Source organism: Pinus tabuliformis, chromosome 3_1 (assembly GCF_031772625.1).
Source record: "Pinus tabuliformis cultivar Carrire ecotype Pingquan chromosome 3_1, CPIR1, whole genome shotgun sequence".
Classification (NCBI taxonomy): Eukaryota; Viridiplantae; Streptophyta; class Pinopsida; order Pinales; family Pinaceae; genus Pinus; species Pinus tabuliformis.
In genome coordinates, this window is record NC_142301.1 from 153,832,657 (window position 1) to 153,848,768 (window position 16,112).

The 16,112-nt window shown below is 37.6% G+C and overlaps 2 protein-coding genes across 5 annotated transcripts in view; both read right to left on the reverse strand.

Annotated features, from left to right (window-relative positions):
* Positions 1-16,112, reverse strand: part of LOC149186251 (K-stimulated pyrophosphate-energized sodium pump protein) — a 306,281-nt gene that overhangs the window by 55,896 nt on the left and 234,273 nt on the right. For 3 of the 4 annotated variants that reach the window (XM_089410936.1, XM_089410938.1, XM_089410939.1), the window contains 6 exons: positions 11,205-11,250; positions 10,845-10,901; positions 10,545-10,599; positions 10,357-10,457; positions 10,150-10,213; positions 9,867-10,000 (listed from right to left, as the gene is read on the reverse strand). In XM_089410936.1, the coding sequence (XP_089267062.1) occupies positions 9,867-10,000; positions 10,150-10,213; positions 10,357-10,457; positions 10,545-10,599; positions 10,845-10,901; positions 11,205-11,250 (457 nt within the window). The remainder of the gene's footprint in view (positions 1-9,866; positions 10,001-10,149; positions 10,214-10,356; positions 10,458-10,544; positions 10,600-10,844; positions 10,902-11,204; positions 11,251-16,112) is intronic. The other variant, XM_089410937.1, reaches the window with a different exon arrangement.
* LOC149186252 (uncharacterized) lies at positions 4,105-5,104 on the reverse strand. Its single transcript, XM_089412596.1, has 2 exons — positions 4,844-5,104; positions 4,105-4,720 (listed from the first exon to the last, which is right to left on the reverse strand). The coding sequence occupies exons 1-2, from the start codon at positions 4,969-4,971 to the stop codon at positions 4,252-4,254; spliced, it is 597 nt and encodes a 198-aa protein (XP_089268722.1). The 5' UTR covers positions 4,972-5,104; the 3' UTR covers positions 4,105-4,251.

A 16,112-nucleotide genomic window follows, 5' to 3' on the forward strand; every position in this document is an offset into this window, starting at 1 on the left:
TAGGTCGAAGCATATTGATATCCAGTGTCACTTTGTCAGGCACTGTGTCCAACGAGGAGCTATACAGTTGAGCTACACTCCTATAGGAGAACAGGTGGCGAACATCCTCACCAAGGCCCTTGGAAGGACAAAGTTTGACTACTTCAGGGAAAAGATGGGGATGGCAAAGAACCCGTTTCAGTAGCAGCAATGGGAGTGATAATAGCACAGATGCAGAGGGAGTTGCAATGCAGGATGCAGTGCTGGGAGAAAGGATCAGCAGCAGCAGGGATGCAGAGGGAGTTGACGTACAGATGCAGCAATGGAAGTAGCAGAGCCATGGGCAGCAGTATAGGATGCAGCAGTCCAGAGGATGTTGGGCAGAGAGGCTTAGCATCAGCATAGGGACCGATGTTGGATGATCAGGGTGATACTTAGTAAGGAGTATCACTAGAGCACAATACTCGCTAAGAGGGAGTGTTGATTTGGGGTAGCATCGGATGTGCTCTAGCCACAAAAATTGGTGGAGAGGCTAAAGCACATGAGATCTCCAATACCCATAAATGGTTTGGGCAGATTCTAAACAGTTTGGGAGATATTAAAATAATTAATATTTTTAATGAAGTCCCTAAGTCTAAACTTAGGGAAAATAAAATATTAATGTGAATTAATATAAAAATGTGTTAGAAGAGTCCAAAAGTCATGGATCAAGCCAGAGTTAATCTTAGTCGTTGATTAGGGACTTAATCTCGGTCGTTGATTTGTCAACGAGAAAAGTATAAGAGGAGGCTTGAGGGTCACTTGGAGGACACACTGAGGGAGACTAGTCAATTCAATTTCAGGAGCAGGGTTAACTAAGAAATTCGAACTAGTGGTCTGGTGAGCAGTCAGGAGGCAATAAGTATGGAACAGAGAGAAGGGATTAGCCACTGGAGACTAGTGTTGAGGCAGGAGAGGCAGACGTAGGGCATTTCAGGCAAACGCAGAGGCAGCAGGAGACTGCGCAGTCACTAGAGGGCCTGCGTGGGTGATGCAGAGAGGCCCAGGGCTGACGCAATCAAGCAGGGGCTGACGCAGAGTGTCTGGGAGCCATGCAGAGGTCAGCCAAGCTAACACTGGGACTAGGAGAAGTGCTGGAGAATTTTTCTCTCTGTGGGTAAGCCAGTTTGACACCCTGTTGTACTGAAGAATTGCTGAATAATAAAATCCTCCCTTGTTGCACCGGTTTTCCCACATTGGGTTTTTCTGGGGACTATTGTCCAAAATATCTATGTCAATGTGTTGATTCTTGTACATGTGTTTGTTTCTGTATTACGGTGTGATATCTGCAGCAGAATTTATTTTAATGTTTATTGAAGGAATTTCATAAATAACTTATTGAAGAATAAGTAGGAAAAGTAAATCAGATGTTGGAGTGATAGAATTTTCACACATTTCATTTGATCATCACTTGGATTTGGATTGGTATCTCTTCTTGAGAATTTCGCACTAGCTATTGAAGACGAATTGGAGATTCTTGAATGCATTTTAATGTTTGGATTGATGTTATTCTATTTTGGAGCTTCTCTCTTGCAAATATAATGGATGGATATATTTTTTGTGCCATGTAAGTTTCTCTCTTATGCGAAATTTTCATTTTATGTTTAATGTATGAAATATTGCATCATGATGCTGCTTGTGCTCTAATCTTATGCGAAAACCTTGAATCACTAAGTAGGCTTGATCTATTGCATGTGTTATCCATTGGGCATGAAAAGCAAATGTTCCTAGGGGTTATCATTGAAGATTCAACCTTGAAACTCCATTATTTTGACAAATCGAAGTATAAATCCTTGTTGTAGCTAGGTAGCTGCTTCACTAGGGCATGTGAAGCTACAATTAGGCTCCTTGATAGAGAAAAAACCCTAAAATCAATCTCATCCTTGATTCCATTCTTCCAATAGGCTAGGCATTGGTCTACTCCTAGGTGATCACCAAAACGACGATTTTTCTCAATTCTCTCTTCTAAGCCCTAACCCTAGTAGGCTTCATAGGGCATCACATGAAATCCATTTTAGGTATCCAAAATTGATGAAATTTGGTCTAGAACTGAACTGGTGTGTCCTTGAGAGGTCCTCCAATTTTCAAGCCATTCCAATGGTTGAATCTCGACTTTTTCCAAGCCCTAGTTCAAAGACCATTTCTCCCTAAGTTTCCTTTGGCTAGTGGCTTCATTAAGGATCATTGCATTGAAGTTTGAACATTAAAGTAAATCTCATCTTGTTGATCCTTTTCTTCTCCCTCACTTGGTCAAGCCCCTTTGTTTGAAGCTTCAATCTGAACCCTTGACCTCACTTGGGTCCACCAAGGCTTCTTTGTGGTCCCGCAACCTTGTCACTCCAATTTCACAAGGATTTCTTTAAAACCCTATTCTTCTAGGCTCAAGAAATATTCCTCAACCCTAGGTCTAGGTCTCCTTTGATCCCTTCTTGGAGAGCCATTCATTGTGCTTCTAAAGCAAGCAATTCCTATCATTAGAGCCTCTCCTTTGAATAGGCTATTGAAATCGCTACCTTCACATCATTGATAGGAATTCATAACCAACTCTACAGCATCTTCCCCAGAAGAAAATATAAAAATTGCCGCATGCCCAATAAGGGAAAATCAAACCAAAAAAGTTCCCTATCGACATCTGAATCATGAGTAAACAACTCAACCATGCTATGTATCGGGACCATTCAGAACAGAAACAACAAACTGATGTTCCAGAGAAGAGTAATGTAACCTCAATCCAGTCCTACGATGACAAGTCATTACAAAATTCCAGTGATCAGAATATTCCACAGAAGATTAATCTAGGATGGTCTGATCCCTTCTCAGTGCGACAATTTTGTTTGTCACTAAGAAGATCATATCAACTTGTATTGACGAAGATGACTATTACGAGATGAGAAGACATTCCAGCCCGAAAAAGATATCAGTCCTTTTTAATCGACAAGCTTTGAGGACAAAGCTTTTTGAGGAAGAAGGCAATGTTACAAATAAAATATATATAAATAATGTAAACAATAATAATCGTAAATAATGATTAGTTAATTAGTAATTAGGTTGAAGAGGCATGTCTAAATGAGACATGACTCTTCATGAAGAGACGCTTGGTATATAAGCAAGCCTCTCGTTCTCATTGTAAATCATTCATTATTATTCTTATTCACACATTTTAATATATATTCTTGTATCCTCATGGATATCTTTATATTCCAAGACTTCTGGAGTAATTAATTTATAGAAGGAACTTTGTTCGCTTCACATCATCAAATATATAGAACATTTGTTGGAATAGAAAACCTATTCTAACAATGAAACATAAAATATAAATGCATGAAAAGTAAACTAACTAGTGATAGAAATGAAATCCTATCTAAGAGAATCGAGTTAGAGATATAATAGAAATCCTTAAGGCATGAGATGTCATCCCTATGGCTCAATCTGGAGAACCTATCTGCTCACAAGTGAATCCATAGGTTGTTTATCAAACGTTCCCTATTGAATTCTAATTCTTTTTTGTTGATGAAGGATCTCATCATTACATCGCATATCTTTATCAAATTCGATCATTTTTTGTGAAATGAGATGAAAAGGAATTTTGGAAAAACTTTGTTACCACTGCATTGTATTCTGAAGGATGCCCATGTGCTTCAACCTCTTCATGATATGGCCTCCTCGGATTCTCAACACGAGACCTTCTTTCTACTTCCCTGTATAACCTAACCATACCACTTACTACTGTCTGAATAGTAGCATATGGTAAATCTAACTGAATACATCCTCCCAGATCAGCTACAAACTTTTTTGATAAAAGCATTCCCCATACATCAGGCACATCTATGACAGTAATGTCCATGGTGATTATTCTATATGGGTCAATGTTGTTAAAAGCGCGATCGGGATTAAATCGGCGCCGGGAAAAAAGCGGAAAAAATCGGCAAAAGCGGGAAAAAAGCGTTTGGCACAAAAATATTCATTTTTTTTCATTTTTTTTCAATTTTTTTAATATCTAAACCATCTACAACATAAAATAAATACATTGACACATAAATATGATAAAAAAACTAATATATAAGATGTTTAATATCATTTCTAGCGCTAAAATCACACATAACATTGAATCATGTCCTGAATAGTAAGTCCTGAGTCCCAACTCAGCCTCAAAATATCAACAAAAAATATGATAATGTATCTCATCATGTCATAATGTCATATACAATAAAATGAAAGTCTAAGACTCTAATCCTATTGATTTCCTCTGCCCCTCTTGCGAGAAAATGTCACTGCTTTCCCTTTCCCCCTAGATGAAGACGCTGGTGCCTGTGCTAGTGGAAATGGCAGTGGAGTCTGACGTGCTCTAGAAGCTGAAGAAGTAGAAGTAGCAGCTACTGTAGGTAGACGGAGACCACGTCCTCTACTGGTGGTAGTGGTAGCCCGGGTAGGCGGTGTCACCTCCTCCTCCTGCTCCTCCAACTCCTCCTCCTCCTGCTCCTGCTCCTGCTCCTCCTCCTCCTCCTCCTCCCCCTCCTCCTGCACTAACCAATCATCAGTGGGATCCATGAGAGGCCTCTCGGTCTCAACCCTCCATTCAGCAGTGGTGTCAATCCCATCCAATGAGATGGCATCCATATCAGGTGTCTTCTCTAGTTGCCTCACCCACAATCGAAGATTGTAGTAGACATAGACCATGTCATTAAGTCTATGGGACTCCAACCTGTACAAAGTTCATGAAATAATAATTAATAATTAATATTATAAAAAAAATATTGTTTAATGAATTCAAAAATTTATTTGGAAATTTGCAATATTTTAAATGTTTAAGTGTTAAGTTGTTAACCTATTGCGCTTCTTGTTGTGTATTTTTTCAAATACACTCCAATTGCGCTCACATCCTGAGGAGCTGCATGTTTGGCTGAGGATGCGTACGGCAAGCTTTTGCAAAAGGGGTACTCTGCCACCATACATCTTCCACCATGCGTCTACAACAAAATTACAAATAAAATTTTAAATAAACATAAGAAAAAAATGGAATTTGAAGAGACAATGAAATTTGAAACAAAGTTACAAAGTACAAACTAAAAAATACCTGGCATTTTAATCGTCCTATCAGTGACAGCCATCTCAAGGCCAAATGTGCCACCTCACATCTTATATGTCTCAATTTGTTTAGAGATCTCTATACGTTGTTCTGGAGATCTCACCATCTTCTGGACACAGGTTAATAATCCATCCACGATCTCAGCATCAAAATCAAACCCACATGCATAAGAAAATGCAGGGTTCAGGAAAAGCCCAGCAGCATGAATGGGACGATGGAGTGTGTTGTTCCATCGCTCATCAATCACTTCCCATAGAAGGAGTTGTCTCTGAAACCCATCATCTCCCTTATCATCATAGTAGGACCGAATGGCTTCTTTGGCCCTGTCCATGGCTTCATACAAATAGCCCATTGCGGGCTTCTCACCATCAACCAACCGAAGAACCTTTACCAAAGGTTCAGTAACAGCGCACACCTCCTGCACTCCCGCCCAGAAGTCTTCCTGGTATGAAACTAGTCTGCACACGGCCTCTCCTTCTGGTTTGCGGCTCATTGACGAAGCACGCCACTCCTCTGAAAGAAACATTCTCTTCAAATCCCACATAGAATTCAAGTGGGATTGAAGAGATATGAAACTCGTCGCAAACCGTGTAATGGCGGGGCGCACCAACTCTTTGTTGTTGGTGCATTTTCTCATCAAACTAAGCACAGATGTGTGATTGTAAATAAATTTTGTGATGCTTTTTGATGAGTCAACAATATCTTTGACAAAGGGAATTTTCCCTATGTCCTCTAACATCAAATCAATACAATGGGCAGCATAAGGTGTCCAAAATAAAGTAGGATGCCTGTCCATAAGCATTCTACCAGCAGCAACATAATTTGCAGCATTGTCCATTATGACTTGGACAACATTTTTTGCACCCACCTCCAAAATAAACACATCCAGCAAATCACATAAAGTTCTTGCATCTTTGATTTGATGAGTTGCATCAATAGATTTGATAAACATAGTCCCCTTGGGACAACTAACCAAGAAGTTTATAAGGGTTCTCCCCTTTTGGTCAGTCCAACCATCTGACATAACAGTGCATCCTGTTTGTGCCCATGATGCCCTAAAATCCTCCAATCTTTGGGTGCAGTCACGCTTTTCCTCTTGAAGAATCCGGCCTCTGAAATCATGAAGAGAAGGGATTTTGTACCCCGGGCCAACACTGGCAATAGCATCAACAGTAGGTTGGAAAAATGGATTATTCCTTACAATGCTGAAAGGAATATCACTCCAGAGGAGAAATTTTGCCATCAACCTATCAGCTTGTTCTTTTTCAGTTCTTTTTAGCATTGAACCGATAGTTGGTTGTGAACCAGGTGTGGTTCGAGGAACAAAAAATGATGATGCAGCTACCGGATTGACTGACGCTGCAGTAGAACCAGTGCCACTTGGCCCACTTCCTTCAGCTGACCTTTTTAGTTGCCTTTTGAGTTCTTCTTTGGCCTCTCTAGTGTGCTCTAATTCTCCCAATGCTCTCATGGCTCTTTGGATAATTTCAGGATTTGTATTTATACAGGGCCCCACATCACGTCCAGGGATTTGTGCAAGGTGGAACTTCAACCTGTACACCCCCCCGCTTATCTCCTTTCCACACAACTTGCAATTCAAGTTTTGTCTATCATTCGGAGCTTTAGGTTCACCATATTCCCAGAAAGGATCCAATTTCCTTGGCATGTTTGTTTTTGAATTTTGAATTTGCAAACCTATGGAAAAATAAGGATTAGGAAATAGGAATTTAGGATTACATAATACAAATTACAATTTAGCATTTACAAAATTACAAGTTAATTATTTCCAAAATCCCAATTTCCAAACCCAAGTTACCCAACCAAATGCCAATGGCAAATGCCAAAAAACAATGAAAATTCAAAAAACATAAACAATGTTTAAAAAAAATGAAAAAATAAAAATAAAAAATTGGTTCTCATAGTCATAACAAATTACCCATCCCAAATCAATGAAAAATTACAAAAAATTCTTTAAAAACAATGAAAAACAAAGTTTTTAAAGAAGCAAAACAAAAAAAAATTAATCTACATACCGTTTTTATGGACAAATTGGTGATCTTGTCTTGGATTTCTCCTAAAAACACTTGGATTCGCTCCCAAAGTCGACCCAAACCCTTCAGCTCTTCTCCTTCAGCTCTTCTCCTCCTCCTCCGCGCGGCGACAGTCAAATGACATAAAAAAAATTCATTTTTCCCTATTAAAAGCCCGCTGCCCGCGCCCTCGGCGATTTTTTCAAAAAAAATCGCGATTTTTTCGAAAAAAATCGCGATTTTTTCAGAAAAAATCGCTATAAAAAAAATCCGGTGATTTTTTGGGATAAAAATCGCGTTTTATGCGGAAAGGTGAAAAAATCGCGATTTTATCGTGATTTTAACAACACTGATATGGGTAATTGGCCAAAGCTACTTGCAAATCCTTGATAACACCCAGGACTTCAATCTTCTTTGAATCCATAGAGAAAATATTATGATAAGGCCTAGAAATCCTTAAGTTCAATTGGTCCATGACTTTCTTAGTCATAACATTAGTTGAGGCCCTAGAATCCAACATACAGTTATGAAGCAAGCGATCATTAACTTCTAAGGTCAAGAAGAAAGGTTGATGATCTTCATTTGTCATGTAGCAATTTAGATCTTTTAACTTAATTTCCTCATCTTTATGGTGTACATCAGGCTTATCTTGTTGAGCTATGCCTAAGGCTTTAAAAAATGCAGCTCTTTGAGATGGAATCTTCAGAAGCTCTAAGACTAGGACAGAGATTTTAGCATTGTTTATCCATGCAATCCAATCAATCTTTAGTCCTAACTGTTAAGTCTTAGAGACCACCTGTTGCGTGTTCTGGCTCTGGTCCTTACTTTTCTTTCGATAAGTATAACCCTTGCTTCTGGAATTCTCTAAAATCTGATCTTGAGATGGTCTTTCACCATACAATTATGTAATAGGATCATTTTCATCACTGAAGTTATTAATGGTGAAATATGAAGAGATCATTTCCTTACAACAATTTTCTTTTCAAGAATCCTGACTAATATTGTTTATTTGTTCACTTGTTCCTTCATCTAGGATTCTTCTAGCAAAGGCACAAGAGCTTTCTTCGTGAAAAATTTCACATGGTCTGCAAAATGGCACAGGCTTATCAACAATATTGGTAGATTCCAGAGGATTAGGAGGTCTTTTCTCATTTGGAGGATTCCTTTTCGGCCATGCATTATTATTACCTTTATTATTATTTATAGGTTGCACATTCTGAGCTTGATTTCTTTCCATTTGAATTAGCCTAGCCTGCATGGCATTCATCTCGTTAGCATGCTCAATCTTCATTTCTTAATAAGTTGAGTTAATTCTTTAACTGGGTCATGCTCCACCTCTTTGACTTCTTTCCCCTTAGCTTTAACTGGACCTTTCTCAAAACCAAGAATTTCAGGTTTTCCAGACGCTTTCATATCCTTTTCCAGTTCCTCAGCCAAGGCTTGAGAAATAGTTATATTATTTGGCTTAGATCATCCCAATTCATAAGAAGTATCAACAACAAATGCATCAAGATACTTCTCAATGCAAATGAACCTTTTATTGAATTCTTCCACAATTTCATTTTCATTCTTCTTAATATTATTGATAGCTTTAAGTAAATATCTTCCTTCTCTTTTATCCCTATATTTATCTTTAAATGCACTGATGATGGTTTGTAGGGAATCGAAATAATTATCAGGGTTATCCAAGAACCACAGCAATGCATCATCTTCTAGAGAAAGAAGAAAGAGACTCATCTTGACATCTTAATGATTATATGCAACTCCGTGAGCATGTTTTACCAAGAACGCTGTGAGTTTTCTGAGATGTGCTTCTGCATTGAACGCATTGTTCCCCTGAAACATAGGTATCTTATCCAAAACAGAATCTGGAAGAACATGAAGATATCCCTAAATATTGGCAAAGTTGCAAGGTGCAAAAAGATCCATGATGTCCTGCTTGACGAGGTCAAGGAAAAGCAAGTGGATATCAAGGAGGGCTTCCTATTCGATTAGGATTAAATGCTTACTAGAATGTAATTGTTTAACCGAGCTCTAAGAGCCTTTTCAGGATCGGGAGCAGGATTAACCAAGCTACCAGGATTTCTTCTAGTATAAGCTCTTGTGAGAGGATTAATAAGTGGAGTCGCCAACCAAACACGAAACTAACCTAGTGAGACTAAGGATGAAGAGATTATAACCTAGTGCCAAAAAATGTTGTGACGATGCTGGGTCAAAGGAGGGCAATAATAGAAAGATGGTGATTTTGATCACACCCATGGTTCATATCACTTTGGTTTTAGGTTTGAAAGGATATTTGTAACAAGATTCACCACCTGAATTCATCATCACGTACATAAAAGGTATCATAACATTTCACTCCAAATACAATTAAGGTCATTTGGAGTTATATTACAATAAAAAACCCCTTTGAGCAAATTCTAAGATGTTAAAACAAGTCTATAATTATAGATATTTGATTCCAACTATGGATAATAATATTTTATTCTAAGAAAAGGAGTATTTTCTTATTTAGATCAAAATGTTTACATGGAAATACTGCCCTACATCATTACATTTCAATGACAAAAGTCCTAATAAAGGTAATTATATTTGATTCCAACTATGGATAATAATATTTTATTCTAAGAAAAGGAGTATTTTCTTATTTAGATCAAAATGTTTACATGGAAATACTGCCCTACATCATTACATTTCAATGACAAAAGTCCTAATAAAGGAAAAGAACTTACTGGGAAAAGTAAGTCCAATGTTTCAAAGGTTGCATGTCGAACAGCCCTTGTTGGGTACATAGGACCACCAGGAGATGTGAGACTATAAAGGCATGATCTTAGACGTATGCTTGTTGTCATCCTGAGCTCCATCCCTACAAACACACATCCATTATATCTATTTCAAGCAAAACTAGATAGTCAACTCTCAATAAATGTAATGGATAGAAAGTGACATATATGAAATATTTGATCTAATTAGGATAGATATACACAATAAAGCTGAAATGGAAGATGTAATCACCCCGAAGAACTGTCATACTTTTGAGATAGTTTAGCAACGCTGGCTCCACCTTCAACCTTTGCAACTAAAATGTCAAAGAAAAAAAGTAGAAATGATATATTTGGGCAAGACAAAAACTTATACCAAAATAAAAGATGTTGCATCAACTATGAAAAGGATATTCAAACACTAATCATGTTAATCACAGTTAAAATTATCAAAGCTTACCTGATCAGTGAGCTCGATGACAAAAATATCTGCTGGACTACTAACTGAGAAAGCATTCGGGAAAGAAGGAAAGTGATCTAAGAATGTTTTTAATCTGTCGGCTGCATGTGAAGGTATTAGCAATTTTCTGAACATATTAGATTATTATTTACACAGTAGATCTCAGTGTAAAGGACACAACAAAATACCTGGTTCATAGAAAAAGAGAAATCTAGAAAGCAAAAAGAAAAGGTCTCGCCGAGCCTGAAAATAGGAATATGCAAATAACTAAGTGTTCAAACATATCCAGAACCTCTAAAAACTTTATTATGATTAGAAAATATCAAGGATTATAGGAACCAACTTATTTTGATACATATAAAGAAAACAGAAATCACTTTTAGTTATTTTAGAATAGGAATATAAGAGGTAACAAAAGGAACAAATCAACACAGTTAGATGCATTAGGAAAGTGCCCAATGATAATGAGATACAAACCATGGTCGCACCTGTACAGGAATTTTGTTCAAACGGACAGTCACCAAAGCAACCTCCTCAAAAGTGTACTGCCAAATAGAAATGTGTCAAAGAATACTATTCTAGTTCGGGTATGTAAGTCAACTTGCTAATAACATCAAATGTCTTGGGGATTTTCATATTTCAGAAAAGACAACTAACCTATAGAAGAAAAGCATTAAAAGCTAACCATATAACATGAAAAATAATAATCATCTAACTTTAATTCTTGCCGCCTTTAAATGATTATTCAAATGTAGGATTTTGAACTTTTAGCATATTTATGGTTCTGTTCACTGATCTCCTATATTTATGGAACATCAACATTAACTTTCCAAGTTGAAAGGACTTACGTGGAATAGAGAGTAAAAGCGTCTTGTGTTACTCTGCAGATCGATCCTGCATGCAAAAGTTTAGAAGTACATTCAAATGAATTGCAAAAGTATAATTCGAATTAGAAAAAATTTCAACCAGACTAAACAATTAAGCAATGAATCAACTTCACACGTGGAAACAAAAGAACACAATGAGGAAAAGAATCACGAAAGGCCCAATTGAATTAGTACTTCTTAAAGAGCACTACATGTCAAGTTTAACCTATGTCAAATTAAAAATGTTTATATTGACCAAGAAAGTCAAAACAAACTAATACCTATAACAAACACTATATGATCACTAGAGAATCACCTATTAGGACAGTAGCACACACAGAACAAATTATGGGTACAAGGTGTAGAGATACAAATATACAAATCATGTTACTGCCAAGTACATCCCTGCTAAGTAACTGGACACATCCAAATAGGGGCCATGTCTCTTAGTTTGCATGTTGGACACCAATACGTGGAGACACATGACAGACACTTGCCCTTGATGTGCCTCGGAAATTGAACATGTTTCCCCCATGTGACCAGCATTAAATCATGTTTTTGCCTCCTTTTTTTGTTATTTCACTCAACAAGTTGGAGCTATGAGGCGATTTGGGGTGCAGCTAAGGGTTATTCTGCAGTGTTTAGAAATTAGAGGTAATTCCAAGTGCTGGGCAAGAGGATTTGTCCACCAATATTTAAGCTTTTTCCTATAGCAGTCCATTGTCTACCTCATTTCACAGAGATTATGGTTCAATCATCAAGGGAAGCTGGTAAATGTCAAATGAAAATGGGGACTTTGGTCATCTTCGAGAGAGACAGATCAAGCTTCTTCAAAAAAGGTCAAGGATAAAATCTTATATGATTGTCGGTGGGAGAGGGTAGATCTCACCGTTAAGATCATGGGCCCTGTTGACCACTATGTGTCAACGAACCATAGCAGTACACCCCCTTTTTTCACAAAACGGATAGCGCTTGATCAACGTGTCCGTGTCGTTCGACTATCATCATCAGCCTGATCATGTTATATTGTAAACCCTTTCTGCATGTGTAAATTGTAAATAATCTCAGCAGATTCGTGTCGTGTATGTAATTGCCTAGGTAAACCTAATTTTTTGATGACGATCTATATTCTAGAAGGTTTTTTGTCTCACCGATCCATGATCGGCAGAGTTTTCCTTCAGCCTTACCCCAAAGCCGGAATGGATTTTTTCACCAGAATGTTAGGGGAGTTCGAGTGTGCTAGATCGAGTCTATGTAAAAGTGATTTGGGAATAATCCTAACTATTTGGTTAGGTTATTTTATTACAAATTGCTTGATCTGCTAGATTATATTTGTGTCGCAAAAATGGGTACTCTGTGAGGGTCTTGTTCAAATGGGTTTTCCCCCTTGAGATGTAAAAATGTAAAAATCATGATGCAAAATGTCTTGAGGGTTAGAAAATTAATTTATCCCCTCATAGGTTAGGTCCTAGGTAAATTTAAATTTTCCAAAGGTAAAATTCGTGGGTCCTTTAAAAAATTAAATCTTAACTGATCCAGAGACTAAAGTTAGTTGATTATTTTGCTAAATTTTATGTCTTAGGTCCCTAGGGTTAAGTCAAAGTCAAAGTTTTGGGGAAATAAATGCAAAATTTTAATTTTTGAATATATTAAAATGCATTTAATTGAAAAATTCGAAATTTCCTCAATATTTAAAATTTCGACGGATGAGATTAAAAGAAATTTTGATCCTCATCAACGGTCGAGACCACTTTGACAAGGATCACTCAAACTAGCCGTTGGGAAATTTATCTTTAAATAGGGGGTCAGTTGTCAGTTGAGATAGAATTCGATCTTTGAGTCATGTGCTAAGTGAAAGCTTTCTTGTAATTTTTTTTTTATGTGCAATAAAGAAAGACTTTGGGGTTAATTTCCACTGGTGTTACTCTTCATGGGAATGTTGTAAGATGTGTTATTTTCATGCATAGATTTCCTTTTCAACCATTAATAATAGCTTTCTAAAGAGTGGTTTAAGCACAGGTATCTTGCTTGATCACTAGGGTTTGAATGGTAATTTAATTTTGGATATAATGACAGGTATCACTATTAGATCTGAATTTCATTATCGTTTTCTCCTCTATATTAATGGTTGGATTGAGCTATGCAGGGAATCCTTGATTTTGAGATCATCGGGCGTTCGGGGAAGTTTTCAGTTGGACCAGCCAACTCCCGATTAGCATTTTCTGAAGGGCCCAACTTGATTGAATCTCAGGCTTATCATTAGAACTTCCATTGTTGATGCATGAAGGGTTTTCTCTGAAGCACCTCACTTTAAATTTAAAATTTTAAAAACTTGTGTGGCATAATGATAGCTCTGGCTACTTAGAGCCTTTAACTTGTAATTACTATAAAAAAAAAAAAAAATTAACTGGGTTTTTGGGTTTTTTTAATTTCATCATTGTATATATTCTTTCTGGGTGTTTTGTTTCTGTCATCGCAGGTTGCAGATCTGAAGGGGAATTTTTGTTTGAAGCCAGATCTAGGCCCTGGAGGGTAAGATCTAGCCTCAAAATCAGTTCTTGCAGGGGTATTTATTTCAAATCTGGAAAATTTTTGTGGGGTTTTCATCAGGGAAATCTGAAGCAGGACAATTTAAAATTTTTATTAAGATTTCTAGAAAATTTTGAGGGTTTTATGGGCCACCTGTCTGCTGTTGCCTGGGGTTTTCGTTTTTTGTTGCAGGAAAATTTCGAAAATTTTTGGGTGAACTGTGTAAAACCCTCGTTGCTTCCATCAAATCTGCCTTTTCTTTTTATTTTTGGCTGCCAAACCTTTCCACGCATTTTTCTCCAAACCTGCGTTGTTCCTCTTCTCTCTGTCGCAGTTGTATCCATCCTCACTATCTAACCTTCACGCGGCATCCATTATTTCTGCCCACGCTGGCCATTCCACACCCTTCCTTACGCAGCCCAGCACTCCCTCTGTTCCTCACGCAATCTCTCCATATCCCACAGATCTCCTCACCTCCACCAAACCCCTGTCAAATTCGCACGTCCCCTCTGTCTCACACTGTCAGCTCCACGCAGTCACGTTTTGCTCCTCTCTTCTCCTGCGTATTACTCTCCTCTCCCTGCCGCTGCCATTTTAGACCCTCTCCTCGCTGTTGTGTCACAGGCACCCTCTCACAGCTCCTATCCGCTGCTCGCTCATCCAAGCAGTCTCATGTTACCCTCTGCGTATTCCCTCCATTGATCCGCACTCTTACTGTTGTCTTCTCCATCTCCCTAATCCGTCCAGCGCATTGTCATTCCCTCAAACATTGAGCTCCATCCTCTAATCTCCGAGCTTTGCCGTCGTCTTGCTCTTCCCTCCTCTGTCGAAACCTGCACACGCACAACATAAACCCATGAACTCATTCGATTCTTACTATTATGTATGCGTGAGGCTCTACAAGGTTAGATAGGTATAGTTTAGGCGTATTTGGTTTATGATTTTTTTTTATTTTTGTTTGTTTCTTCTCAAATCAAAAAATAAAATAAAAATTCGTTTTGATTTCATTTGTTTTGATTTAAACTATATAAAACAAAAAATTCTAAAACTTATGAATAAATAAAATAAAATAAATAATAGAGTACTATATCGAGATAAGTTTCATAATTAAGGGTTTTAAATTTTTTATGTGGCCTCTGGCCCATTAAAAAAATTTTAAAAATATTAAATCTGTTTTTCGATTTATCTGGGTCACATTTTGCTTAAAATATCACCTAAGAAGTAATCAAGATTGTCAAATTTAAAAATTTCTTCTCAACCTCCTTTTTGTGCCAAAGGTAAATTTTTGTGGTATTTGTCAATTTTCTATAGTTAAATGTGCTTAAATTTTTATATCTGAAGATTAATTATTTGAAAGTAATGAATCATTTTTTTTGAAACTGGCTAGCTTTTAAATTTAGTGGTTGTTTAAAATATTTGGATCTCTTGGAATTTAATTGCTAGAGAATTGTGCATTTGTTGAATATCTTGCATCTATCTATCGTCATTGCTTGGATTATTTAATGCTCATTATATGTTAGACATTTTGCAAATATTTTCAAGCAATTGGTTTTATTGTGGAATCATATACTTGGATCATTGACTCCATAAGGCACTGGTATTAATCATTTAAAGTCTAATTAATCTTAAGTATTGCTAAGCCCTAATCAGGTATTTGATTGCCTCGCTGTGTCTCCCAAGCCAGTTGATTCCCAGCTGGTTCTCCTTCATCCCATTTATCCATAGGGTCTACCCCCCTTAGCTTGTTGTAGGGAGACAGCTTAAACGGAGAGATCGGGGATCAGGGTGACAGCCCCCGATCTAAGCGTTGTCGCGGTGCCTAGACACTCTATGTGACAACATTTTTTGGCGTTGTTACCGGGGATAGAGTTTTTTCTGTCCTTGGTTTCTTCGACAATCATCTCATCCCTTTTTTCTCATCCTTTCGTCTCTTACCAAGATAAGTCCCTTGTCCTTGACTCCTTGCTTTCGTGTTATTCCGTGTTAGACTTTTTGTCTGGGTGGCGACTCCACTTCATCTATCTTCTGCAAGAGTGTATACTAGAAGACATCCAAGTAGTTTGGTTAATCCTGCTCATGATCCTGAAAGGGCTCTCGGAGTACGATTACACAAACTCTCTTCTCGTACCCTTCTTGTTAATCTCGGACAAGAAGCCCTCTCTGATATCCATTTGCTTTTTACTAGCCCGGTCAAGCACAACATCATGGGCATATTCGCCCCTTGTAACTTTGCTAACATTCAAAGTTATCCCAATGATATTCCAAAGCATGGGATGGATAAGTTGCCTATCTTTTAGGGCAATAATACAATTAGAGCTAATTCTCACCTAAAATCTTTTAGTTCATGGCTGGGTAAGTATG